This window comes from Vigna unguiculata, chromosome 5 (genome assembly GCF_037176805.1).
Source record: "Vigna unguiculata cultivar grain cowpea cultivar isolate G323 ecotype 2 chromosome 5, ASM3717680v1, whole genome shotgun sequence".
NCBI classification, from domain to species: Eukaryota; Viridiplantae; Streptophyta; class Magnoliopsida; order Fabales; family Fabaceae; genus Vigna; species Vigna unguiculata.
Window position 1 is genome coordinate 5673877 of NC_140796.1, and position 27901 is coordinate 5701777.

Consider the following 27901-nt stretch of genomic DNA (forward strand, 5'->3'; position numbering starts at 1 on the left):
GTGATAGAATGGGAATGTCCTAAGTCAGTGATGGAGGTCAGAAGATTCGTGGGTTTGGCTGGCTACTATAGGAGATTCATAGAGGGATTCTCCAAGATAGTGGCGCCTCTAACCCAACTTGCCAAGAAGGATCAACCTTTCGCTTGGACTGACAGGTGTGAGGAAAGCTTTTAAGAGCTTAAGCGGAGGTTGACTAATGCCCCAGTTTTGGTCATTTTCGATGTTAGTAAGTCTCTCACAAAGGCTTGAGTTGTGTGTTCATGCAAGAGAGGAAGGTAGTAGCATATGCTTCAAGACAACTGAAAGTCCATGAGAAGAACTACCTCTCCCATGATGTAAAGCTGTCAGCAGTGGTGTTTACTTAAAAATCTGGAGGCATTATCTATGGTGCACAGTTATGTGTGTTCAATGACCATAAGAGCTTCAAGTATTTTTTTTACCAAAAGAAGCTGAAGATGAGACAAAGGAGATGGATTGACTTCTTGAAGGACTATGATTTCGAGCTTCTATACCACCCGAGAAAAGTAAATGTGGTAGCAGACTTTGAGTAGGAAGACAGTCCATGTGGCTCATCTTATGATTAAAGAATTGAATTTGATTGAAAGTTTCAGGGATATGAAGCTTCAAGTTGAGTTGGAACCAAAGTTCATTAGATGTAGTACCTTAATTATATCTAGTGACTTCCTGATCTTGATTAAGGAGAGGCAAGCAGAAGATGATAGTTTGTAGAAGGTGAAAGAGCTGCTTGGATCGGATCAGGCTAAGGAGTTTGCCTTGGGTGATGATGGCGTGTTGAGGTTCAAAGGCATAATTTGTGTGCCTAGTGATGCTGAGGTAAGAAGGTTGATTCTTAAGGAATGGCACAAAAGTCGTCTTAGTCTATATCCTGACATGACTAAGATGTACCAAGACCTCAAGAAATCCTTCTGGTGGCAAGGTATAAAGAAGGATGTTGCACAGTTCGTGTCCGCATGCTTGACTCTCCAAAAGGCGAAGGTAGAGCATCAGAGACCCGATGGAACGTTCCAACCGTTGGATATACCGGTATGGAAATGAGATAGCATAGCTATGAATTGTGTTACCCATTTACCATGAATCGAGATGGGTTGTGGTAGGCTGGTTGACCAAGAGTGCTCACTTCTTAGCAGTAAATCTAAGGTTGTCTATGGTCAAGTTGGCTCAGTTGTACGTCAAGGAGATTGTAAGGTTGCATGGAGTGTCTAGTAGCATATTGTTTGACAAAGACCCACGGTTTACTTCTAGGTTCTGGCAAATGCTACAAGAGGCTTTAGGGAGCAGGTTGAGGATGAATTATGCCTATCATCCTCAAACAGATGGGCAGTCAGAGCGAGTGATCCAGTCCTTGGAGGACTTGTTGAGAACGTGCATCTTGGATCATCTCGGCAGTTGGGATGAAGTGTTACCGCTAGTGGAGTTCACCTACAATAACAACTACCAGGCGAGTATAGGGATGACGCCTTATGAGGCTTTGTATGAAAGGAGATGTAGAACTCTCTTGTGTGGGTACTAGGATGGTGAGTCGATTTTAGTTGGGCCAGAATTGTTGAAACAAACCACAGAGAAAGTCTAGATGGTAAGGGATAGGATGCAGGCATCGCAGAGTAGGCAAAAAGCATATGCAGACCGAAGAAGGAGGCCCTTGGAGTGTGCGGCTGGGGATCATGTATTCTTGAGAGTGACCCGAACCACTAGTGTAGGAAGGGCTATCCGCCCAAGGAAGCTTTCTTCTAAGTTTTTGGGTCCGTATAAGATCTTGAGAAGGATAGGGCCTATGGCTTACGAGATTGTTTTACCTCCGTAGTTGGCTAATCTTCATCAAGTGTTTCACGTTTCCTAGTTGCGGAAGTACGTGTTTGACCCATCTGACATATTGGAGGCTCAAAATGTGCAAGTTAGGGAGGATCTAACAATGGAGGTTCAACTAGTTGGCTTGGAGGATCGCCGAGTCGAGGAACATAGGGAAAAGACCATCAGTCTTGTCAAAGTCACTTGGGATAAGAGGATGGGTGACTCTACGTGGGAGTTAGAGGAGGATATGAGGAAGGCATATCCGCATCTATTTTCTGGTAAGTCCTAATTTTCGTGGTTGAAATTTTTTGTTGTTGGGGAGATTGTGAGACCCTTTTAATTAATTTCTATTTTAAGAGGGGGTTTGGGCCTGGTCTATTCGAGGGCCCAGAGTCAGCCCACTTTGGAGACCCCCAAGACCCCCATTTCCAGTCCTAATGCCTTCACTTGTCTCATTTTCAAAAAAGTAGTTTCTCCCCCTCCTTTGTAGCATTTGAGAGCTTTGCTAGGGCACATAAAACCTTCCATTTTCGAGCTAGCTAAGTCCGTTCTTCCTCAAAGTAAGTGAACCTTAGGACTTTCTTGTCCTTTCTTCTCCTTTTCATGTTCGGGTACATAGGTTTGGGTTAGGGTTCATCCTCATGCCCTTTTTTTTTTTTTTGTATACACGTTTCAACTCATTGTTTGATTTCTGGAGTTGCGGTGTTCCTCGATTAAGTGTTTACCTTCGTTTTCTAGCGTTTTCTAGGTAAGGGAAGCTAGGGTTTATGTTTTTAATGTTAGTTTGCCGATTTTTGGTCTGTTTGTGTGGCTGTGATGGTTGAATGAAGTTGTGGGTCGAATAAAAATGTATGGTGTGTGTGTGTATGTTTGGTTGAATGAGAAGTTGCATGTGCGAACATGTGAGAACCTGTTGATCTTGCCCAAGCGGGTGACCCTCACCTAAGTAACAGTAGCAAGAACTCATGTCATGTGCTCGTTTATATTATAACTATGTGATGCTTAATTTTAGTAGATTTAGTTTATATAAATGGGATGTCACAAGTCTCCCATCAAATAAGCCTACAACACAAAAAACTCCGAAAAATCTTCTGGATCAGGCCTAGCCTATGAGTTTTTTTCTTAAACATGAAAAATATATTACTTTTTAAAATATATTATTAAAGTTTTCGTCCTCGACTTAGCACCGACACGTCTAGGAAGCTTACCTTTAGTTGGGACTGACTTGTGTCACCCTCCCCTGGGATCGCCTTTGTCGAGGTCAACTTAGACCGACCTTCAAGACTGACTCAACTCGACCTTTGATTGAAATCAACTTGAGTCAATTTTTGATCGAGACTAATTGAAATCAACTTGAGTTTGCCTTAGGCCAAGACTAACTTTGGGTAAGGGCCAACCTCTGATTGGACCCAACGGGCTGGTACAACTTAAAAATAGCTTTTGAGATATACAACTTAAAAAATAAATTATTAAGAAAAGTTATAGATTACTAAATAATTTTTAAAGTACGTAATTTAAGAGTTATTATTTTTTAATTCTTTTCGATTTAAAAAAAATATTTTTAACTTTCAAATTACATAATTAAAGAAAAATAATTTTTGTTTTCATAATGTACAATTCTAAGACTATTTTTTAAAAAAAATATTTTTTATTAACTTTCGAATGGAACAACTCAAAAGATAAAACAAATAGTATTTTATACAGTGATGAAAAGCAAAAACATAGGAGGGAATTACTTTTTACACCCTATCAAATTTCTTGTAGTACTCCATTATTCTGAATTTTATTTTCCCAAACATATTAAAACAAATCAGGATATTTTTTTTTGGTAAGACAATCAACTCTCTCCTATTACGGAAACAAAATTTCAGAAACTTTTGATGGGGTGGAGTGAGAAATTTGATAAGGTGCAGAAGCTTTTGCCGACTTATGAATTATGAAGGTGCAAAAAGAAGTGGTCAGCCATAATCTTTAGGTTAAAAACTACAAGGCCCACAACCCACTTCGAAACGAGGCGAAAAGGTTCTCAGCTTCAATACGGCGTCGTTCACTACTCTTTTTCATTCCACGATTTTTCTATCTTGACAATAACAATAAAATAAAAATAAAAACTCTTCATTTCCAATTACCCATGTCAAACCAAAATTTCTTTCTTATTTTTATTCATCCAAATCAAAATCTCTTTCTCTCTCTTGTTTCTCTCTCTTCCATTCTATCTATCCATTTCTGTCCATCGCCGACAACCGCCAATTCCCTCCATTTCAAAGCAAACCCCTTTCTTATCTCTCTTCTCAGGTACTCAATCCCCTCTTCCTCCACCTCTTCGTCTTCTTCTTCCTCCCTCGCTCTTTCTTGCTCTCTCTCTCTAACACATGGATTGCCTAGCTCTATTTGAATGCAAGAAAACTTTTCCCATTTTATCTTTGTCACATCTTAGTGCCTTTTCGACATTAGCACGTGGTAAATAATCGTGGGTCATCTTCAAAATGTGTTTTTTTTTTGTGACCCCACGTAACCTGTATATGTTTGCTGTTTTTGCTGTTGTTGTTGTTGGGTTATTTTTTGTTTTGCTAGCTGGGGATGATGTTGTAACAAAAGATGGTGTTAGTGATTTTGTTTTGCAATGGTAAAGTTTAGGTTATTGTTTTTTTTTTTCAGTCTTTAATGACTTCTACTGGAGAGGGGTGATTGTAGTGTTGTGGGAATGGGAATTCTTGATGAGATGGGGAAGTGCTTTTGGTTTACTGCTTGAGTGGTTGTTTTTATATGAGAATTAATGTAATATAATTGGTGCTTGTGAGGTTTTATGTGCTTTAAGTTCTTTCAAGGAAGTTCTAACTTGTGACTGTAAGTTTATGTAGAATTTTTAAAGAAGAACAAAATTTTGGTTAGATGAATTTAAGGGTAGCTTGCTAGGGTATTCTGCAATTCTTACATACGAGGTTTTTTTTTTTTTTTTTTGAGAATTGGTGCAAGAAGGTACATTAGGTGTTATTAATTTCTGGAAATGAATATCTGAAGAGGTTGTTTGACATGTGAAAGTACTATTAACTATTTTTAGCTATAAAACTAAGAAATTTACAAGGATATCTTATACACAAATATCACACAGCTTATAATGCAATGTTTGATCACTATTCAAAAAACCTATATGAAAATAGGACTGTTGTTTGATAAAATCATTATAAGTATTTGCATGTACATATTCGTGCAGCAAAAGCTATGGGTTTAAACTCTTTATGTAGATACATATTTGAATAGCAATAAATTCATTTTTAAAGAATTTAACATTTTGGCACTTTGTTACTGTCAACATATGTATGGTTGAATTTTAAGTAGTATATATTTGCTTACATTTCATTAATGGTATTTTCTGCTCGTAGTGACTTCTTGTTCTGGTTCTTTACAGTTGTAGCTCAAACTCTTGCTAAATTATTCTCCATTCTTCACTTTCTCAAGTTTACATCTGTTTTGCAAATACTTTTACGGACCACGCATATGAGTGATGTTGCTGGAGCTTCTTAATCCTTATTGCTGAATAACTATGACAACTGGATGATGCATTATCTGACTGTCTGGATTTGAAGTTTACATTTGTGATTCAGCTAATATTGTTTGCATCACAGAAACTTTCACCAATAGATTTTACTTTTCAAATTGGTTTAATATGTCAGAAATTGACATGACGGTTATTAAACCAGAGGTATGCTACGTTTCAATTTTTATTTAAAGTTGTATCACTTTGAGTTTTTTATCTTGTTTGTCTCATTTAGATTTGGTAGTCATGCATGCTGATTTTTTCTTTTAATCTTTATTCATAAAGAGTACATTCCGTTGTATACGTTTCAAAACCTTATTAGTATTAATCTTTTCCACTCTTAGAAATTGGAGTTTAACCTAATTCAAGTACACAAAATTGGCTTGAAATATAATGTTTGCACCAATATATGTATTATAATTTGGTTATATATCTAATTGATGTGGAATTTTTAACACACTCTCTCATATTGATGATTAAACCTCTTGAGTGTGGGAATGGATGAGGCCCAATTGTACGTGGCATAATAGGTCCAACAACTCTCAATAAGATAGATTTTTAGTGAATGTGAGCTCTCTAACTGTTACTATATTTTAAATTCTTAGTTTAAAAATATTTAGATAAGTTAAATCTTGTTGTGAGTCTTATCATCCTCTTACAATGTTTATTGTTTTTCCTCTCTGGAGTTGTTGAGATTTTAGAAACTGTAGATATTTAAGTGGTGTTACATGGGCTGAGGTTTTAGACAGGAATATGAATTATCTTTAGTTTTGGCTCTTAAATGGATGGGTTTAGAGAAATTGCTATTACTCTGGATTAGTTTTCCTGTATGTTAATCAGTCCTAGTATGGTTTAAAGTTCGCTTGTTAATTATTATAAAAAAAATTAAGTATCATTAAAATTAATGATTAATGAGTTGGTACTCCACTAGATTAGTTTCAGTTTGCTATAATTTATCAGCCATAACAAACTAAAAACATACAGATGATAAAATGAGTTATTCACTCTCTCGAGTATTTGGTTCTGCCAGAGAAGCAAAAAGCTTGTCTTTTTTTTTTTTCAGTCCCAGTTCCTGATAAATCCTTAGTTTCACAGAAAAAATTTCAGATGATGAAGCCTTATATCTGGCTTGAGACATCAGATGGTTCAATCCAGCAAGTGGAACAAGAAATTGCAATGTATTGCCCTTTGATTTGTAAAGAAATAATACAAAAAGGGATGGGATCTTCCAAGAATTGTGCAATATGTCTTCCTCAACGAGTCAGTCCTGCAACATTGAGCTTAATACTTGATTATTGTCGTTTTCATCAAGTACCAGGTCGCTCAAACAAGGTTCTAGTACCTGCTCTACCTCTCTCTTTAATGCTTGTATGTACATTGTTATTATCTTTGTAAAAAGATAATGTAGTGCTGAAGAACTATATGTGAAGATGATCTTACCTGGGGGTTGTTCTTTGTATAGGAAAGGAAGTCTTATGATGAAAAGTTTGTTAGGATGGACACAAAGCGGCTGTGTGAGTTGACATCTGCTGCAGACAGCCTTCAGTTGAAGCCATTGGTTGATCTTACAAGTCGTGCACTTGCCCGGATAATTGAAGGAAAATCTCCAGAGGAGATACGTGAAATATTTCATCTGCCTGATGATCTAACTGAGGTGTCTGGTGCTTGTGAGAACTCTGTATGCCAATTATGTCTTCTTTCATCTTTAATTCTCTCTTTTCACACGTGCTTTTGATCCAGGAAGAGAAGTTGGAGCCCTTGAAGAACACAACTGATGACCCAAGGATCAGGCTTTTGAACAGATTGTATGCGAAGAAGAGGAAAGAACTAAAAGAGCGTGAGAGGTTGAAGGTACACGTGTTGTTTCTTTATTTATCAAATTACCTACAGTATATGTTACATTGTATGATGTAGTCCTTATTCCTTAATTAGATTTTCCCAATTAAATTGAACTTTGCTGCAAAGATATGTTGTCTTGTATCTCTTCTCTATCCTAAATTTTAAATTGTTGAATTTAATGAGAATAATCTTTTGCATGTTTCAGAGTGTTGAAGTTGAAGAAGAGCATATAGATAAACGTTCCGTTGATGATCTCTTGTCTTTTATTAATGGAAATGATGAAGGTAAAACATTTTGTATCCCTGTTTTTTTCTTGCGTTTACTTCCTGTTCATCCCTAATTGAATTCTTTCTATTTTATATTATATTTGGGCCTCATGAAATTATTTTTGTGAAACCTTCATGATGGACATAGTGATTGGTGTGATGATTGAAATAAGAGGGAAGATATTAATGACAATGACCAATGAGAACTGTATAATGACTGTTGGTCCTACCATGACAATTGTATGGGATCGCTGAACCTACTATGCAATTATGTCTATATGTAGCATGGTTTTTGTTACTCATGTCTCTTGTCTTTTACTTGTTTTTATTTAGAATAGTTTCATAACTCTTTGGGTGGAATGTTCTGAGAGCTGTATCTTTTTTAATTTATTTTCTGGTTTAATTCCTTTGAAAGCCTAATTAATGATGAAGAATTTCGTCACAGATCCAAAGGGCATTAAAACTTCTAAGAATAAAAAGAAAAATAGAAGGAAAAAAGAGCAACATCAGAAGAACTCTTGTCTGAAGGAAGCTTCTGGAGTGAATAAGAAGGTTGTTACAAATATTCTGTTCTATTTTTTTTAATGAAAAAATTCAACTATTTATCATGTAAATTTAAGTGCTGCCTTCTTTTATCTCATGATAGGAAGTAAATGGTCAAAACATCAGACATACAAATTCTGAAGCTGATATAATTGCCGAGACTTCAATTTCACATACAGAAGATGTTTTCGCTCATAAGGAGTTTGATGATGGAGATATAGATGATGGGATTGATCCTGCACTTAAGGAAAAAATTGACAGGTGGGGCTACATTCGTAGTGCATGTTTGGAAATGCTTTTTTGGGAGAAATAATTTTTTTAAAGCTCTCCCAGGAAGTTGTGATTAGAAAAGAACAATTATTTCTTCAAATAGGCATGAACCAAATACACACTAATTATAATGTTTGCACTAAGTTGTTTCTAAAGTCTTTAGCATAGTTGCAGTAGCAGATCACAAGCTTTTCTCCTCATTAGTGATCTATAGCATTTCGGATTTTTTTTTTTTTGTGGAGTATAGCATATGCAGAGGACAAGGCATCAGAATGATTGAACTCTATCCATCATTCTACAAATTGTACTTTTTGAGTCATCTATTACTGGTTGAATATGGCATGAAGTGTTTGTGTTTATCAGAGGAAGATATGGCAATGCCAATTTGTTGGACTTTACAACTTTTTATTTATTTATTTCATCTTTTTTGTTGTTTTCTGTAGGAGAATGATAAATTTAGAAATATTTTGTATCCTATATCAACTAGCCTTTAATTTTTCATGACCATGAATATTGTAAAGCTATTAGATGGCTAATGCCATTGGATGTGCTAACTTGCTTAGGATGGCAAGTAATATTTCCCCCTTTTCTTAGCTAGTCTTTGGCAATATTATGATGATAGTTGAATGGCCACTTCAGTTCTGCTTCTACTGTTTCCTAAGTTTATTGCAAATTTTCTTATTGGTTTACAAGGAATCAAGCCTGTGGCTTCTGAATATCTTACTCTTACGAACTTCAGCTAACACTTAGTGCAGTGTTTCACATTTATTAATTTTTAGAAGAGAGAGAATTTCAGCGATGAATGCAAAGTTTTATAAAGTCTGAGAAGAGGGAAACAAGCACACCGAAAGACTCTTGGAATGAATATTGAGTATTCTGGCATTTGGTTGAACAATGGTGTATAAGGAAGCAAAGTAAACTGATGCAATGGGGAGGTTTATTGAGGAAGAAAACTGAGACAATAAATGCCTGATCCCATAATTTTAAGGGCAAAGAGGCATGAATGAAGGGGAAGACCCAATTTGACAATGTTCTTTCGTTTATTTATACTACACCATTTTGGTATTGTGTACAAGGGAAGAAGATAAGCCTATTTATAATGCCTGAGTCATTCAAAAGCTTGGTGAGTGGGCAAAACTCCTCTCGCCAATTAGTTTGAAGAGGTTTAGTTTGCAGTTAAATAATTTTTCAGCTATGAAATTAAATTGTTGAAAAGTGATGAAGCTTTCTGACTTGCTTTGAGTAGAAAGGAAGCATCTACAAAAGTAATGCAGTACAGAACATTGTTGGAGGATATTAGAGGAGCAGGTTGTAGAAAGGAAGGTAGTCGATGTCTTTTTTCAACATAGCAGGCTGAACAAAATTTGAGTGCTTTTATTGATGAGTGGAGTATTCCATTGCGGTTGTATAGGTATAGTTCTCATGACGTTGAGATTGGGACACCCAAATGTTACATTCCACATATAAAGAGAATGGATAGTTATAGCATAGTCAGCATTATTATTTACAACAAGAACAGAAATAGTTTTCGAAACTGTAATGGGAGGAACAGAAACTGAGGAGAGAAATTCTCGGAGAAGAGTGTGAAGTTTTATTTCAAAATGTGCTGATTATTGCTGAAGTGAATTCAGTTTCAGATATATATATATATATATATATATATATATATATAAATATATATACTGGTGACAACATCTTGAATTAGTTACAACTGGATTACTACCTTCACGAACTATAACTAACATTCATAGTCACACACAGCTGTTAAAATCTGCCTGCTCTTGTAAAATTAGTGAACATGTATAGGGTAGAACCCAATGGCTACCATTCTTGCGTTAGTTGTCTTCTATTGTTGTTTTAGGTATAAAAGGTAACATTTTGATGTAAAGAATGTTTATAAATGTGCTTTTAAGACAATGTCGTGCAAATCTTATGTGTTTGGTAACCATATATATATATATATATATGTGTATATATATATATATATATATATATATATATATACATATACATATATATATATATACTGGTGACAACATCTTGAATTAGTTACAAGTGGATTACTACCTTCACGAACTATAACTAACATTCATAGTCACACACAGCTGTTAAAATCTGCCTGCTCTTATAAAATTAGTGAACATGTATAGGGTAGAACCCAATGGCTACCATTCTTGCGTTAGTTGTCTTCTATTGTTGTTTTAGGTATAAAAGGTAACATTTTGATGTAAAGAATGTTATATAAACGTGCTTTTAAGACCATGTCGTGCAAATCTTATGTGTTTGGTAACCATTTTGAACACAGGGAAGTGGAAGATTTCGCCCGACGATTGAATTCTGACTGGCCAGAGAGGATGCAAGAACTTTTATCATCTGGACAAGAAAGGAAGACGATGCTTTTTAGTCCCAATGGAAATAGTTTTCTACGGCGAAATGCTTGTATGTTTTTTCACTGTTTATAAGTGATTGTACCTATCCATTCATTCTATGCTTGGTTGCTGATGTTAATTTTTTTCTAAAATGTTTCTCTCACTGAAAAACCTTATTTGTATACTAAATTTTCCTGCATTCATTCTCTTTTAAAATTAGCTTCTACAGTTTATCTGCTAAAGTTGCTTACATGTATTTGGTGTTCTACTTTTATTGTTTATACACATTTGTTTCTTTTTTGTTACGTATTTTATATAAGTTATCTGTTAGAATGCCTATTATGCAAAGTAAAAATTACATCTTACCATGTCCTATCAACTTGTAGAACCATGGTGCCCTATCATTGCCAAAGAAACTTCTAACCTTACAACAGAACTTGGCCAGATTAACTTGGTAATCTTTCAGTCTGTTGTTATCTTTGAGTAGTGTTGAATTTATTAAGTACGCAATATTAGTAATCAAGCACTTTCTTCACTTCGGTATTTTTGGTACTGCCTGTTCAAAATGACAATTTTCCATTTCATTTCACTCACTTTCACTGTTCAAAATGCAACTCAATAAAAATATTTCTATATACAGGATTGCGACTTGGATGCGTTGGAAATGAGTGCGTAAAAGATTGCAAGCCCACCCAGATGACTAATGGCTTTAACAATTTTGAGAGATACTGACACATGCTAGAAAATTGTTGCATGTCAGTTATTTTTATTTTACTGTTTAAATTGATTCTTTGTTGTTCATTATTGGTGTTCAGCTCTGGTGCTATTAGCTGCTGGGGGCGTTCTCTTGTAAACTTATAGGAAAGAAATAAAAAAAGGTTGAGGTTGTGTGGATTATATTCGCCGTGTTCATTTGGTTTTCGTCGGTTTCTTTTATCTAGTTCTTAATTAATGGCTCCTTTCTACCTTATGAATTTTTTAGTTTTAGCTGGAACAGAACATTTGTTACTTGTATCCCTCGATCTTGCATTAACAAGCCATTCAATAGTTTTCCTTTTGAACATGTTATCATAATCCTCTTCGGATGATGTATCAGTTGCTGGTGAAAACTGAGACTGATTCAGCACAGCAAGCATATTTTGATACATTATTAATTTCATACATGAAATAACAGAAACTAAGTTGTATTCTTCACAGTTCATAAGTTCCAAATTCATCATTTTCCAATCTTCTCTCCATTGGCTGAAGGTTGTCCATGCCTGTCATTTGGCTTGCCACTTAAATACATAATTTTAGCCAGATCCTAGTGGAAGTATAAATATAAAAAGGTCTACCAAAAAAAAAAGGACCCTAAGGAGGGCCAGAATCAGGAAACGAATCTCTTGAATCTCCTCATCCCAGTCCATCTTCTATTTCAGAAAAAGATCTATTCTTACAGTAGACAGTTTTGCACGGGGTCCTCCATCATCTAACAGTTGTGCAGGTATCTCCAGTCTCGAGGGCTGATTTTAAGTACATGCTATAATATATCATTGGCTGAAATTTGGTTATGACAAAGTTACAGATGTTACAGTCTTCTAAGATTTGCTATAAGTCTCCTGTAATCTAACACCTAGGATGCTAACTGTGCTGGCGATTACTGGTTTGTTGATTGATCCTCTTGGATGTGAGGGCAAGGTATTTTTGGTTCCCCCCTTGTCCATAAAACCTTGAGTTCACCTCTCTTCTTTCCTAAGGACAAAAAGGTTCCTGCAAATAAAGAAAAGGTTTCAAAAACTGATGTTAGTGTTCATGGATAAATCTCTATGGACAACATTTTGTGTAACTTGAGTATTTCAACAGCCAGTGGAATAGGTCCAGAAATTACTGTTTGCACAATAATCAGTGTTTTTAATTCAATGTCACTTTAGTTTGTCTAATAATTTTACTAACCAAGTGTAAACGGGACTATATAAAGCAAAGCAGGTTGACCATGTCCATCCATCAAGTTCAGAGCCATGTATGTGATAAGGAGACCTGCAGATACAAATTCAACGAAAATGGTGTGAAGACCAAACATATACTTGCATATTTTCAGTCCAAGAATTGTTCTATCTAATGAAAAAGTACCCCCAGATCAAACATGGCAATACCTAAACCATAAGCAGTCATTGCCCACAAGAAGTATCCATCTCGAAGGTTCTTCTTTGCTAACCAATCATACCTGTATACTCGATCATTAGAAAAATTAGGTTCATGAAGTAGGCACAAAACATTCTCTTCCTCCTTCCAAAACGGCTGTAAGGAACAAGATGAACAGAATTATTTAATGAATGAGTTCTTATTCAACCTTAGAGAAAATGCAACTAGAAGCCCTGGTAAGATGATATCCCCAAAACCAATGATGCTGTAGCCACCCCAAGGATCAAACAAACGTGGTATCTTGAGCAGCATGGGGATACCATCTTCTCCACTCTTATCACCTCGAGCTACCTGCAGAGAGGAGAAAACGTTGCATTAATTTAATGAGAAGAAAAGCATCATGTTTAATGAGATAAAGAAAAGCTTTATGGAGAAAGGTCCAAAGAAGATCTTGCATGAAAACACTCACCACTATCATGACACTCTCATGGAACCACCATTTAGAGACAAACACCCAGAAGATGTCATACAGGAAGGCGCAACTGAGAAGAACAGTTCCAACCTTACAAAGAAAAATGAATACATTAGTGTCTGAAATGGAGGCCCTTTTATCCATCCCCAAGCTTAATTTTCAAGATTTTAGAAAAGCAACCCAAGTAGGAGATTGTGCAAAACACAAGTGGAACGGAAGTAAATAATCACCTTGAGATTTGGTATCCGCACAATCTGAAGAACTGTAATAATCAATGTGATACCCTGAAAATTTAATGGAAGTTTGCAAGCTAGCCACTCAGAAAACTAAGTTCAGATTATTATAAACATAAATGGAAAAACTTGAACTGGAGCAAGAGAGAAATTGAAAGAGCGTGTACCCTACCCGAAAAAGAAAAATAATAGGAAAAATCTTTACAATAACAATTGGCCAAGAACAATATACAATCATTTGGCACTAACAATTGACATCCTAGTTTCTTGCATAGAAAGCAAAGGTTATGAATCTGATAATTTTATTTTTTTTGTTTTTCAGTTACCCAACACCGAATAATTTTCCCGAGAACTTTACTGATTAATAACTTAAGTCCAATGATGTTACATCGCACATTTCTATATTGGTCAAAACTACAAGTAGGAAAAATAATGAGCAGAAAAAAAGTATAAAAGAAGATTCCACCAAAAAGAACACATTAAAGGTATCAGAACTATTCTTACAAGAATATCTTGACCAATCCAAGCAAATGGTTCATGGCGATAAACACCCCAAAGCACAGCAAACACTATGCAGAAGGGAGTAACAGCAACTGTCAGATATGACACAGCACCAAAGAAGGGTACTTTCACAAATGTTTGTGCAGCATGTTGGAACCATCTGAAACTGTACACAATGTGATGTCAAATCGATATAATTACAGGGGAATCTAGTAGAATAAACAATCTAACTAACAGTATGAATATTGATTCCTGTAAAGCTGACAGTAAGGAGAAAAACCTTGACCATGCTGAAGTAATGTAAAATTTATTTTTCAGCAATATAACAGTCAGTTGCCAAATTTGGTGCATAGAGAATTCAGAGTTCAATGCTATATATATGACAGGCTTGCCACTGGCCACTTAGTCAAATATTCAACCCCCTAATTTGCTAACCTCCGACGATTTACAATAACAATCAAATTAGTTAATCATTCTTTAACTCATAAAATGTTAACCAATGAACACCAAAAATTCAAACAATAAGGAAACAAGGAAGAAACACATACCATGATAACAGAGCCACCAAGCAAGTTTGTAGTCCCTGAAAGCACAGAATAAAGATTCATTCAGCTGCTATATATCAACAACAACATCACGTTGCAAATTGCAATCCTATGACCTAGGAAGACAGATTATGATGCAAGATTCGAATATGATAAAATATGCACATGTGAATCCAGCAATTGAAAAATCGAAGAGCCAACATGGCTATAATATAATATAATATAATGTATAAACTTAATCTTAAGTGACCACTAAAATTTAATCATGAGAAAATCCATCTCTAAGAGTGAGCACAAGTAATTATAAACATGATCAAGTATAAAAAATTGTCTAAATATTGTGGTATACTGACCAATACTGGCATATAAGTTAATGAGTACAAAAATTATAAAAATGCAATTAAAAGTATTCAAAGTGTCCGCATAAAATTATAGAAGATAATCTTGAGATTGTGCCTTTGGATGTTGCATATTTTAGGAAGCTTTCAGATTTTTTTTCAGTTTGAACTAGTAAAACTTATTCTGTTTCATTAGCTGGTAGTGGATTAGCTATTTCCTATTGTTTAGCTAAGCTATCAGTGCAGTCACCAGAATCATGAAACGCAATCTTATGTTATATCTGAATGCATTTAAATTAAGTTGCATTAAGATAATAAAATACTGAAGTTAGCATTCTACGTTCCACTTTATTCTTTTATTAAGTTTTGCATCTTCTCTGTTTTCTTCTGTATTAGGTACTGCCTTTTCCCCTTAAAATCAACAGATAACAATCTCTGGATTAATGGAAAGGGATGAAATGGGGCAGAAGCAGAACAGAATTGAATGGGGTGTAGGAGACGGAACCATCTTCTTTTCTTTTTTCCCATATCCAACATTGGCATATCAACTTCTCTTCAAGTCAATAAAGAAACATCTTTAAAGAGGATAGGAGCAGAATACCACACAGAAGACTTTAAAATATGGACAAGGAATTGGGTTAGATGTGAAGGAAGCAAAATGTTGCTAAGTACACACAGGTGAAGATAACCACCCAAGATATGGCGCGAATCATACAGAAGATGAGAAAAATCAAGAGTCATAACCAATAAGAATTGAACTTTGAAAAATGATAACTGACCTCAACCCCACCAATGCAAAACAGAACCACCAGAACTTCAACAAACCATGATGCCATGAATTTGTAAAGCATAACCAAGAAACAAGAAGCAATCACAACAAATGATATTGCTGCTGCAGTACTGATTTCCACATAAGCACTATAACCAGCACTCTCTGTACTTATATATTCATCTGAAGCATCCTGCAATTTAAACATACTATATATATGTTAGTAATTGATTTAATGAATCTTTGTTTTACTTTGAGAAGGCTTCCTTTACAAAAAAATAAGTTAGTTTATTTTAAAAAGAGAATAAACTTTTGTTAAGGAAACCTCCATGCCAAGTCTGCAAGGAGCACAAGCGCTTCTTTGTTTTAATGAGCTAGTTTCCTTTCAGAACTTCGTTTGTGTGTCTTTGTTAATTTTTGTATTCCTTCTTTGGAACACCAAAATAATATTATCCTTGTATAAGGAAAAGTGAATAAAATTGGCATGAAAAGAAACTAGGTAACCTTTAGTAGCTTCTCCTGCTCAATGGCAGACTCTCTCGCAGTCCAGGCAGACCAGTAAGAAGCACAGAGAATACTACCAACAGCCATAAGCCACAAAAACACTTCTGCAACATCAACCATTGGACGATATGGAGAGTACAACTGCACAGACACTAAAGAATGGAGAATTGCAAAGACTAATCAGATCAAGAATCATACTATAAAGTAGTTAATTAAAACTTTTGTCTGGTAAAGGAAGACTATAACTCATTACAAAAGAATAGGCACATAAAAAAAATAGAAACATACCCACTGAGTTGTTTAGTAAGTGATTTTCCAAGTTTTCCCCAGCATCTTGTGGAAGCATGACAGTAGGTATTCCAATATCCACATCAGTTTCATTTGCTTCGCAAACCATCTTGAAAAGTTCTGCACAATAAGGACATAAATAGTTGCTTACAAAAGCAAGAGACACAGCATTGCAAAATGGTTGTTTATTCTAATAAGTAAAGACAAATAAACAAATAAGAAACAAAATTTTAGTATCGTCTGTGAAACTACGAACCACATGATCACATCACTTTTAATTGTAAATTAGGCATGAAGAAGAGAGAAGTGAAACAAACTATAAGTTCCAAACAGAAAAATTGCATGCAAACACCTGTACGGTAATTTATAATCAGCATGGCTGAAGCACCAGCCTGTTCAGCTATATTTGCCTTGGTTGTGAAACTACACTGTCCTCGGTGCACCAAAATGATCTCGCCAGTGAGCTAACAAATAGCAAGACACTTCGGATTACTAACTTACAAATATCTAAAAAAGTTAAAGCTTTATTATGTGAACATCTATGCTTCACAAGCATAGGAGTTGCATTTGGTTAGTTATAAAGCACGAAGTTAGAATACCTTATTCTTAGGTAGGCTACAACAATCAGGAGGGTCAGCAATTGCAATTCTAGTATGGTTAGCACGTTTTTCTTTTGATTCCAGTGTAGGGCCAAACCTTGCACCAACGCCAACATACTCACAGCTTTCCACACCATCGATCCAAGTTGGAACTTTAACCTAAGAAAAGAGCAATGGGTCAAAATTTTTATAGAAAATACTCATTCATACTTTGTGCCTACCTATCTTTGTAAGAAAATTGCAACATGCCACATGGTAGTTTGCTGAAACACAGAAAGACACAGGCCAAAGGTTTACAATTTTGCTTATGAGATTTTACAAAAGTCTTTATCATGGCTCTGGTCACCATCATCTTGCTCAAATTCCAATTTAGAAAGCATTCAGGAACTTGGCATTTCCTTCTTTTCACTAAAAAACAACCCCTCAATGGAAGAAGGCAGATCAAGGAGAAAAGAGATTCACGACTACAAAATTTCACGAGACAGATGTTTGTTACAAACTTCTGAAGAAGAATTGAACAAGAATTACTAGTCTTTTAGTGGTGTCCAGAACACAAGTTGAGCTGAGTCAACCTCAAGTGAGAAAGTTGAGAGAATTGGCACGATTGTTCACTTAGAAAGGGAAAAAATTGATGAAATCAAATATATAATATCAACTATGGCAAATAAAAATACCAAACTTCAATCAGAGAACAGATCTCTGCATTGCAATTGCCAGAAAAACATCACTGCAAATTAAATAAGGCAATTCTTTTTTTTTAAAACTAATGTAAATTAAACCGGTGACTAATGCATAGAACAAAAAAGAGAAAAAAGTATACTTTTACTTCCAGAACTTGATGCCACAAACAATCTAAAACATGATTAAACATCTTAAGTTTAATTTAAGAACAGAAGAAGAGAGTACTTTAACTGAGTATGCTCCACAGAGTGATTCACGTGGAGGAGAGGGGGAGGTGAAAGTATAAAAGAGAATGAAAAAATCTCATCTTTCCAGAATTAAGAAACTAAAATTTCAATTTTAATCAAATCCAACTCCCCCAATTTTGTTGTAAATGACTTAAGAAAACTAGAAAGAAGAGAATAATAACAATGTTCCTCTCCTTGTTCCACCACCTCTCCAGCACCCTAACAAACAGCAAAGCCAATTTTTCTTCAAAAAAAGAAAGACTGGCATTTTTACAATCAAATATGCATCAAATTCACATCAGACATAAACAAAAAAACTTCAAAATTTGTATTCATTATTTCAGCTACCAGGACAAAGTTGTTCTCACAGCCAGGTCTCTTGGGAGCAATATTATCATGGTGCACTATGTCCCCAGCAAAACTGAAAGTGACAAACATCATGAACACAGAACAACACAGAGCACGTGAAGCTCCAAGTGAAGCCATGGTGGTGTGAAGTACTGAGAAGCCAGATTCCAGATGCAAATTTGAGGGAAGAAATCAAAAGGGGTTTGGGTGTGAAGGGTAAAGATTTTATCTTTGGAAAGAAAGAAAGAAAGAGGAAGAAGGTACAATGGGAATTGGGGGTGGAGGCAGAGAGAGAAGAAAGACACAATTTTTTAACTTTTTTATTTATTTAATTTGATTAATTTAATTCATTAAGTTAAATTTTATTTAGTTATTGGGTGTTTGTGTCTGTCGAATGCAAGATGGGACATGAGGAAAACACCGCGTGGTAACCGTTGAACTAGAATTTCCACTACTTTACGTTTGTTGTTAGGTGGGTTGGCCACGAGCTTCTTCTGTGCGTGATGTGCACGCTGCATTCAGCTTTTTTATCATTTTTATTTTAAAATAAAACTCTTATTTAAAGAAAATAGAGAATGAATGAAAAAAAATCAGTTATTATTTAATAAAAGGTAAAATTATGTAAATTTTAGAATTTTATTAATTTTTTGTTATACTGAAAAGGATATCGTACATAATTTGACGAAAAGGGACAAACATTATTAATCAAAGTAAACTCTGTCTATATTATAAAAGTAAAGGAAAAATAATGTGAGGTTATCTATATCTTAAAGTCAATTATATGTGTTATTGTCAGCATTAAAAATTGATCATACGTACATGTTGGTACAAATGAGTAAACTACATTATCTGTTTATATATTTTTTATTATATTATCCTTAAATTTAAAAACTCTTTTAGAATATAATTTTTCGGATACATCATTCTTCAAAGTGAAAAAAAAAAATCAAGTTTTTAAAAGATTTTATTTCCTTTTATTTGGATGAAAGCATATTTATTTTATGTATAAAATAAGATGTTATTCCATAGTTATGTAAAAAGTGAAAGAAAAAAATGTTACTTTTATAATTGTTTCAGGGAGAGGGTTGAACCTTGATTTAAATAATTTTCAAGTCTTTTAAGTTTATTGTTTATGTTTCTTGTTGGTGTTCTTATCTGGCAATCGATCAATGAATACTTGTTAAAGGTGTTCCGATGTTAAAATCAGCTTATATCGGTGAAAGCAATAAAAGTTGTAATTAATGCGAGATAAAAGTCTCAACAACTATATTTTTTTATTTGTATTTATAGTTTTGTTATGAGCCTTTGATTAAGGTTGATCTAATCACGATTCAATCATCTTTAATCTGGATTATTGACCTATTTGTGCTTAATTGGGAGATCAATTGACTTCTAGGTAGATTGATCGGTTGAGCATAACCGATCAAACCAAGTTGCACTTATTTAGGTGAACGATACAAAGAGGATTAACATGTCTTCTACGTCAAGGACGTGTCTGTTCGATGGAGTCGAGCGGTCCAAATTGTAATTCTAAATCAAGCTAACAATGACTGAGAAACTGAATAAGGTGCAAATGGGCACATAATTTCCCATAATCAATTTGATGTCCTAGAACCAACAAGTTGATAACATCTATAGAAACCTTTTTCAAAGTATTCTCCTCCATCAGTTCTTGGTGACTTGGCCGATCGGCCATGGGCAATAGAGACTGATCATGTAACGATCGAGCCATACAATATAATAATTAATATGGTATTAAATTTGTGAGAGGGGAAAGTCGGCTAATACAAAGTTGTTTATATAGACTTCTATTAAGGATTTTGATTTTATATGTGCTCAACATTGTGGAACACAATACTAACATGGATGCTTCATAATTTGACTGGATCCTATCGCTCATCATATTTTTAACATAAAATTTTGAGTTATCAATCTTTTTGTGTTTTGATTTTCTTTAATAAGTGAAATACTACAATTATAAAAAATTTTAAGTACAAAAATTTTCTAAGAATATGTTTTAGGAAAATTTCTCTTAGCTAAGTGTTAGTTGTAAAGATATAGAAAATAGTATTTTAAAAATTATAGTGGATTAAAAATAATGAGACTTAATTATTTTAATATTAAAAGTTTTAGTATAAATAGTTTTGCTATAAATTTGTTTCTTTATTTTAAAACATATTATCTCTAGAAATCATTTTTTAGAGTTCTTCGACTTTTCTCTGGGTTATCTCTGTCTGTTCACTTGATAGAAAATCTGAGACCGCTATAGTGATCCTTGCGATGAGCTTTTCAAGTTGGATCAATTAGTTTCTTTGTTCACGTAAATTAGTTTTTTGTCCCTTTCTTCTTAGTCCAATATGTTTTGTTATTGCATTTAGTCCTTCTTTTGGTTGCATGTGTCGTGTAAGTAATCAATGAGTCTTTGTTGATCAGTGATCATAACGGTATGTTCTAATCATTCTTGTGATCTTTCTTTCTATGTGTAGATAGAATATCATTAGAGCCGTTTTGGTTTTTAGAGTTGTTTATGTTGATAACAGGTAAGGAAAGCTAATTACAATACTTTAAGTTATAGACATGTTGGAATTACTAATTGTATGATTGTACTATAGTTTGCCCGAATGATTGAACTGTGTGATGAGTTTTACTTGTTGAATTGGGGGTAAATCCTCAAATTGCATGATTTGGGTTGTATGATAAAATTTGGGAATATTGTATGTATGGTATTACAAATGTGATTATTTAAGCCTATGAGTGTGGTGTGATTTGTATCTGTATGTGGTATTGGCTGAAGTGGCAAAGTTGGAATAGCATAAATCTGCAAAATTATATTCTGCATAATTATGCAAACTTGTTAAACAAGGAATTGTGTCGGTGGGCGAGGCTAACGCTAGAGAGCCACTGACTTGGTAGTTATTGGACGAGGATATTCTCATTAAGCGACTACAAATTCAGAGAGTTCACTAACTTGGTTATTACTGGGTGCGACAACTCTTCATTGCCCAAATTATGAGTGATTTAATCTTTGTGAGTTCTAGTGCTTGTGCTGCTAAGTGAGAATCTAGTCATTGGACGAGTGGACTTTCAGACACTACTCACTATTTTGTATGTTTAATGTGATCTTATAAGTTGTTAAGAAAATTATTTATATATGTGATTTGTATGAAGATGGATTTGGTTTTATTAGTGTACGCATTGATGTGGGAGTCTAGATGTTGGAGGTTATTTGATGCTCTAATAACCATTATGGTTTAGGTAGAGTAAAATGAGGTATGTGATAAGAGGTGTAGGAAGTCATAGTCTATAAGTTTTACCTTCGCCAAAGATATTAATGGATTAATCTTGTATGTGGTAGGGTGAAACTCATTAGTAATGACTTTGCAAATTAGTAGAGGCCAACACAAGTGAAAGACTCCCCAAGATTCAACAAAAGACTCCCCAAGATTCAACATCAATGCTTGTATTTGGATAATCAAGTCTTGTTTAAGTCCTTATTTGTGATATGATTAATTGCACGAACGACTCGTATGAATTGTTAACTATATTACTGTTACATGAAGATCTCTTTTGCATATTAGCTTACCCTCTCTGGTGTTTGTGTTTTTTTTTTATGTTTATTTTCTTCTTTTGCAGTGACCACCTGACTGATGTGAGCAAATAAAGATACAAATATAGAAACACATCTACAATGTGAGAAGCCAACTATTATAGTTTTGGGATGATTTGGGAGCATAAGGGGTTAGATTTTGGTACAGGGTTTTGTTGGTTTAATATGGTTGTATAAATGTTATGATTTTCCAATTCTATCTTTTGGAGGAATGTATCAATATATTTTATATATTGAATTATCTATTTTGAATATTATTATAAAATGTCTTATTTTATTACTTTTAAGCTAATGTTATATTTATGAAAAATTTGAGCTCACAATCTCTTTTATCTTCTTTTAAAATTTACCATTAAGTCAACTTCACAATTTTTTTTTCAATATTGAAAATAACAATGAGATATTAATTATGTAAATTTCTTTAGTTAATATAAGAATATACCATTTTATCACACGTAAAAAAAATCTAAAAATGATACAATTGTCTAATATATTTGAGAATTTCAAAATAGTATGGCTTTTTTATGTAAAAAGATAACTGAAAACTTCATAATATTTTATTTAGATTGAAGGGTTATGATAAAATAAAAGGATAAAGAAAATAAGAAATAAAATTATTTAGATTGAAAGAAATACATTGAATATAAAAGAAATGGATGAAAAGTTTTCAGATAACTTTATTAATATAATTTATTAACATTTTGAATCTTAATATATTTATAAAAAAAATGAAAATAATTTGATTTAAAAGTTAATTTTAAATAAATTAGAATTAAAATAAATTTTAAATTAAAATAATTCATTGCTATAAAATTTTACAAATAAAAAATATATTTCAAAATAAAAATATATTAATTATCGTACTGTATATATTAAAAAAATATAAGTAATTATTATCTTTACTATATTCTATTATATACAAAGAATTGATAATATTTTTAATGAGTAGGAACATATCATAAAACTACAACTTAACCATACTCCAAGGAAATATATTTTTAAGTATATTATCATGTGATATTAGCTCACACTATAAAATTTATAGCTCAGCTTCTTAATTAAATGTTAACTTGTTAATGAAATCAATAATTGTATAACTGAAGCCCTTAATTTTATGATAGTTTAAACTTACTTATAAATTAATTCAGCTTTATGGAATAAAGTAGCACTTATTTTTTTTAACTTTCACAAAACAAATATGTTATCCAGGATAAAAAAATATTTTTTTTTTTAACTTGCACCTAATTATGTAATTATGATGTTTATGTTATTGTATACATATTTTTCTATCTTTAGTTCGCTCTTCAACCTTTTCTTTCTTAAACAAGATGCATTGTTAATTTGGTAAAAATATTATAATTTATTTAGTAGGAAGAGTAAAAAACATATATGATAAAAATAAGTTGGCACAGTAGAAATAAATGATTAATAAATATAGTAACAATTAAAGGTATTTAATTGAATAGAAAAAAAAAATTAAAAGTAAAATAGGTGTGGTGGGTGATGCGCGTGTACCAAAGTTGTAAGCAAAGTACATATGTTACCGGCTACCTTCTAAACAGGTTCCTTTGTTTCCGTATGAACCGTACAGATAAGAGTGTTGTACGATCCATGAAGTTTGTGACTATATCCACTGCATAATCTACCATCTTTACCCTTACTCCTGTCTCTCTCTCATTAGTCATAACTTTTATTTATTTGGATACAATAAAAATAAAACAAAAGAGAGAGACAAATTCATTTCTAAAAGAAAATTTAAATTTTATTCCTTCCATTTTGTATTCAGATTAAATTTCAATTTTGTTTATTTTTTCATTATTCTACTTCTATCCAAACAAACAGCAATGTATTGTGTATTTGAAAATATAGTTGTATAATTAGGTATAATTGTATATTTATTTTGTCTTCAGAATGTTTTAATATTTTCTCCAATATCATCTTGAAATCTGGAATAATAAGTTCTTATTAGTTAATGTTTCCTCAACATGTTTAGTCATAATAGATAAAAATGTTGAAAAATAAGTTATCACTTTTTGCTGTTTAAAAATATATGTTAATGATATTTTATATTTTAAAAATAGATGTTGAAAAATAAGCTAAGCACTATGGTCAATTTTGTGCATTTTGCATTTGCAATAAGTATAAAATTATTTTTTTTCCTGGTTAGCACTTTTGGTTTGGTTGAAAAGTGTTGTATTTTAGCTTTCAATATGTTGTTATGTGTCGTTGGTTACGTATATATTGTTTGAGAAAAACTTTCCCATTCAATATTTAAGTTAGAAATTTGAATGAAAGAAATGACTATTTCTTTCTCTTTTTGATGTTTTTTTTAAGTGGTGTGTTGAGTTGAATTAGAATCCTAGAGCAATTGAAGTTTTTAATTTTTTTAGTAAAACGTTTTCAAAATGAGTAAAATATTGTAACTTGAGCAATGAGATTTGGGTAACATATCTTACAACTCCTTATGTATTTGTTTAAGGATGAATCTTTACTTAAGCTATGTTCTTTTTAAATTCTAAATCATGTTTAGTTTAAAATTTAATGTAAAAGATCCGTGTGCTTTGAATTGTATTATTATGGAAATATGATATTATATATAAAAAACAACAATAAATAAAGTTGATTAATGTAATAATTATTGAAATATTGTTATAAGCTTCAACAAATAAAGTTGATTATTATATAAATAAATAAATATTGAAATCCTTATTTTATTATATTTAAGAAACTATTGTAACACACAAAAATTGTAAAACTTCAAATTAGCAAGATCACATTCCTGATCAATGTATTACATAAGCAACAATTACATAAATGTATATTTACGATCTTGATGAAACTTTTTAATAAAAATTTGTGAATATATAAAACTCGAAGGGAAGGATCTATACAATATAAAGACTATAATATACCTATGTAACAACTATTCGCTAACAAATTATGAACTTTCACATCCTCTGAACTATATCATCCTCTATTCACGTATAGTATATGATTATCATAAACGAATAAACAATCACCAAACACAAAAAATAAGATAAATTAGTGTAATTATAATAGATTTTACGTCAACCTTAAGCAAAATCAATAAAGAATATAATCTAGGTGTCTAGTTATATTTTCGCTTGAGAAAAATATAAAGAATCTACCCCCTTACAACAACATCAACCCAATCCCAAATTCCAACACCAATTCAAAATTTCATATTCATCAACACATTAATTTAAAATGCAAAACCAACTAATTAATATCCAAATACTCTTATTTAAAAACTCAAAATATCATAAATAATAGTCATCTCAAACATAACAAATAATTTATTAGAGTTTTTTCCACTTCAACTTATATTATTATACACACCAAAAAATATTTAAATATATTTTATTAACATAAATATGTGCATAAATATTTTGTGTAAATTTATACATGAAATACAGTAAAATATTAATTATTTTAGTTTTGAAAAAATGACCATTCTTATACTTATATTATAGGGAAAAACATAAAAAAAATGTAATTAAAATTAATTGTTTTTTAAGAAATTCGGCTGGTAGATTTACTCAGAAAAAGAATACTCACATATATACAAAATGGTGGATGAAAAAGAGACATATATAAAGGATTTAGACGTGAGCACAGGCTAAAATTTGAAGGTTCCCTTCGGCATAAGACACCACCCCAACAATGTAGGGTCCTCACATGACCTTACCTCATGTTATGCCAAACCATGTCCATTCACACATCTCACACGTATCAAACTTATTCATCGTACTCGTCACACGTGTGCACATTCACACCTGTGGGACCCATTCTGCATTTTGGCCCAATTAAGCATCACTCATGACTCACCAGAGATAGATACCAGCCCATTTACTTTCTGCTTTTAAAAAAAAAAAATGAAAATGAAAACATTCACAGTTGTTTTTCATTTTACTAATTTCATTTAATTTATAAAATTGTTAAACTGTGTTAATTAGTTACTTGTATATGTAATCTCTATAAAGACCTCTTTCATAAATCATTTACTTTCATACTATTCTCAAGATACAACTAACATGAAAAACTATGATTTAATGAATGTATTCCATAGGAAAATTTAATTAGTCAGTTTTTTTCGTAAAATTTTATTTTTTTATTATTTTTTTGGTAAACATATAGTTTTTAATAAAAAAATTGAGTTTCATATCATTCATACGAACTACTTTCGGTAGATACTTTAATTATAAAATTTGAAACTTTATAAATTTTTTTGTTTATCTTTTGAAGTTCTAAAGTTGTTTTTTTTTTTCAACAGAAAGGTCTAAAGTTGATAATGGAATTTAAAATTAACTATCAAATATGCCAACCACTATAGAGACTCATTCATATCAAAATTGACTATACTTAATCATGGTACCTCCACAATTAATTATAAGTGTATTTTATTATTACAACAGTTAATTAAAAAATAAAATATGAAAAATGAAAATGTTAATAACTAGTATTTGTTATTCATTTCTTTTATTTTTCCTTCTATACCAACCGAATGATAAACATATATGCTAAAGGTAAAAGACAATTTAAGATTCACTAACATAGATCGCTCAATATTAAAAAATATTCATATTTTATGCTTTTTTTGTTTTGAAATATTTTTGTAAAAAATATTTACAAATTTTATTGTGAAAAAAGTTTGTAAGAAATTGTTACTATTTTTTTTTTTTTATAAAATACTTTGTATAAAACATTTTTCGTAATAAATTTTATAAAAAATACTTGTAAATTTTATAATTTTGTAGAAAATAATTATTTACGAAAAAATTACCTGTCAATTAAAATTCTTAGAGAAATAATAAAAAAAAGTTTTTTTTGCAAATTTTTTAACAAATTTAAAAAATAAATAATGTAATATAAAAAATTTTAGTACCGACTCTCTCACGTGGTTGTAAAATATGAATAAAATATTTAATTATAATTCTTACGATTTTTTTGTGGAAATATTAAACTTTTACAGTGGAAACTGATTTTAAGTTATTTGCATATTATCAGGAGACAAGGTTTATCGTAAAGTGGATTCTGCAACATAACTACTGGTTCCCTTCTTCAGTGTTGGATGTCATCATTGTACATTGTACATTGTTCTTTTCTCTTATTTTTTCACTTGATCAATAATATTCAATTCCTATCAATAACACAAAATATATATGTAATTACATTTTTAATTTACTTCTAAAATTCAAACTTTAAATCCACCACATTAAGCTGTCATTATCACTATCTGCATAATTCGATATATATATTCACTCCAATCATTCTTCTATCAACAAAAACATAATTGCATGATTCAAGTTGGGGAGATATTTTCTTAATCATTAAGTTCAAAAAGATAAAATTATCAACACAAGAATATGCCACTCTTTCTTAACTATTTATCACTGTTTTTGTCTCTAGTGTTTTTAATGAGTTTTCATAATATTGTGGAATCCTTGAATTTCTCCAAAGATAAAAACTTTACAGTATTATTTTATAGATTTTCTGTCTGAAACCCACTGATTAAATTAATGCAGACTGGAGCCTATAATGGGTATTAAAAGTGTTTTGTGTGGGAACACTTTTATTGATTAAATTTTATTTTGTATCATTTCATTTGTACTTTAGGTGTAAAGTCTATTTTTAAGGATTTCCTAATGCTTGAATAAATTATGTTTAGTGGAACTGAAAGATTAAATTAAGGTAGGTAAGTAAGCAAATTAAGCACCATCCATAAAAAAAAAAATAGAATAAGTAGTTCATGTGTAACACTCCTCCGCAACTATATAACTAAAATATGAATACAAGTATACATTATTAGGAGAGACAATACATATCATTTTAAAACTTCTAATATTATAAACATTATATATTCTCAAAAATATTTTCTCAAAGTAACTAAGAACTTAATAAATGTTTTCTCAAAATTCTTCCAATATGTACATGAATTACTCTATTATCAAATTCGTCGATGAACTTATTCTTAAGCTTATATCAAGAAATATATCATAGCAAATTTACTATT

The 27901-nt window shown here is 32.2% G+C and overlaps 3 protein-coding genes across 7 annotated transcripts; 2 read left to right on the plus strand and 1 right to left on the minus strand.

Annotated features, from left to right (window-relative positions):
* Nucleotides 1-1591: 1591 nt before the first annotated feature.
* LOC146886005 (uncharacterized) lies at nt 1592-2098 on the plus strand. The gene is made up of 2 exons (XM_085672865.1): nt 1592-1684; nt 1859-2098. Exons 1-2 carry the CDS (start codon nt 1592-1594, stop codon nt 2096-2098), a joined length of 333 nt encoding a protein of 110 aa, XP_085528991.1.
* A 1841-nt stretch (nt 2099-3939) lies between these two features.
* Nucleotides 3940-11531, plus strand: SK20 (SKP1-like 20). Of its 5 annotated transcripts, none has more exons than XR_003604899.2 (11): nt 3940-4104; nt 5219-5512; nt 6443-6679; nt 6810-7001; nt 7088-7198; nt 7392-7470; nt 7898-8004; nt 8099-8256; nt 10571-10704; nt 11021-11088; nt 11275-11531. XR_003604899.2 is itself a non-coding variant. In XM_028073718.2 (10 exons), coding segments are annotated over exons 2-10 (1056 nt in total). In that variant the 5' UTR covers nt 3940-4104; nt 5219-5476; the 3' UTR covers nt 11277-11531. The 5 variants fall into 5 exon arrangements, 1 of the variants encoding a protein (XP_027929519.1); XR_003604900.2 differs by lacking the exon at nt 3940-4104 and adding an exon at nt 4114-4269; XM_028073718.2 differs by lacking the exon at nt 11021-11088.
* Nucleotides 11532-11753: 222 nt separating this feature from the next.
* On the minus strand, nt 11754-18557 carry LOC114185798 (signal peptide peptidase-like 4). Its single transcript, XM_028073717.2, has 14 exons — nt 18261-18557; nt 17005-17163; nt 16758-16869; nt 16406-16525; nt 16118-16269; nt 15624-15806; nt 14510-14544; nt 13965-14127; nt 13458-13511; nt 13225-13317; nt 12964-13106; nt 12767-12837; nt 12567-12650; nt 11754-12383 (listed from the first exon to the last, which is right to left on the minus strand). The coding sequence occupies exons 1-14, from the start codon at nt 18396-18398 to the stop codon at nt 12271-12273; spliced, it is 1620 nt and encodes a 539-aa protein (XP_027929518.1). The 5' UTR covers nt 18399-18557; the 3' UTR covers nt 11754-12270.
* Nucleotides 18558-27901: the final 9344 nt, after the last annotated feature.

What these genes read in the sequence shown, in the direction of transcription:
- LOC146886005 (XM_085672865.1), top strand. Translation starts at nt 1,592, where the DNA reads ATGGTAAGGGATAGGATGCAGGCATCGCAGAGTAGGCAAAAAGCATAT. An exon ending in AGTGTGCGGCTGGGGATCAT is followed by an intron (nt 1,685 to 1,858) that starts GTATTCTTGAGA and finishes CACGTTTCCTAG; the next exon opens with TTGCGGAAGTACGTGTTTGA.
- LOC114185798 (XM_028073717.2), bottom strand. Translation starts at nt 18,398, where the DNA reads ATGGCTTCACTTGGAGCTTCACGTGCTCTGTGTTGTTCTGTGTTCATG. An exon ending in GTGAGAACAACTTTGTCCTG is followed by an intron (nt 17,164 to 18,260) that starts GTAGCTGAAATA and finishes CTCTTTTCTTAG; the next exon opens with GTTAAAGTTCCAACTTGGAT. An exon ending in TTTGCATTGGTGGGGTTGAG is followed by an intron (nt 14,545 to 15,623) that starts GTCAGTTATCAT and finishes CTGTGCTTTCAG; the next exon opens with GGACTACAAACTTGCTTGGT.
- SK20 (XM_028073718.2), top strand. Translation starts at nt 5,477, where the DNA reads ATGTCAGAAATTGACATGACGGTTATTAAACCAGAG. An exon ending in TGACGGTTATTAAACCAGAG is followed by an intron (nt 5,513 to 6,442) that starts GTATGCTACGTT and finishes TTAGTTTCACAG; the next exon opens with AAAAAATTTCAGATGATGAA. An exon ending in TATTAATGGAAATGATGAAG is followed by an intron (nt 7,471 to 7,897) that starts GTAAAACATTTT and finishes ATTTCGTCACAG; the next exon opens with ATCCAAAGGGCATTAAAACT.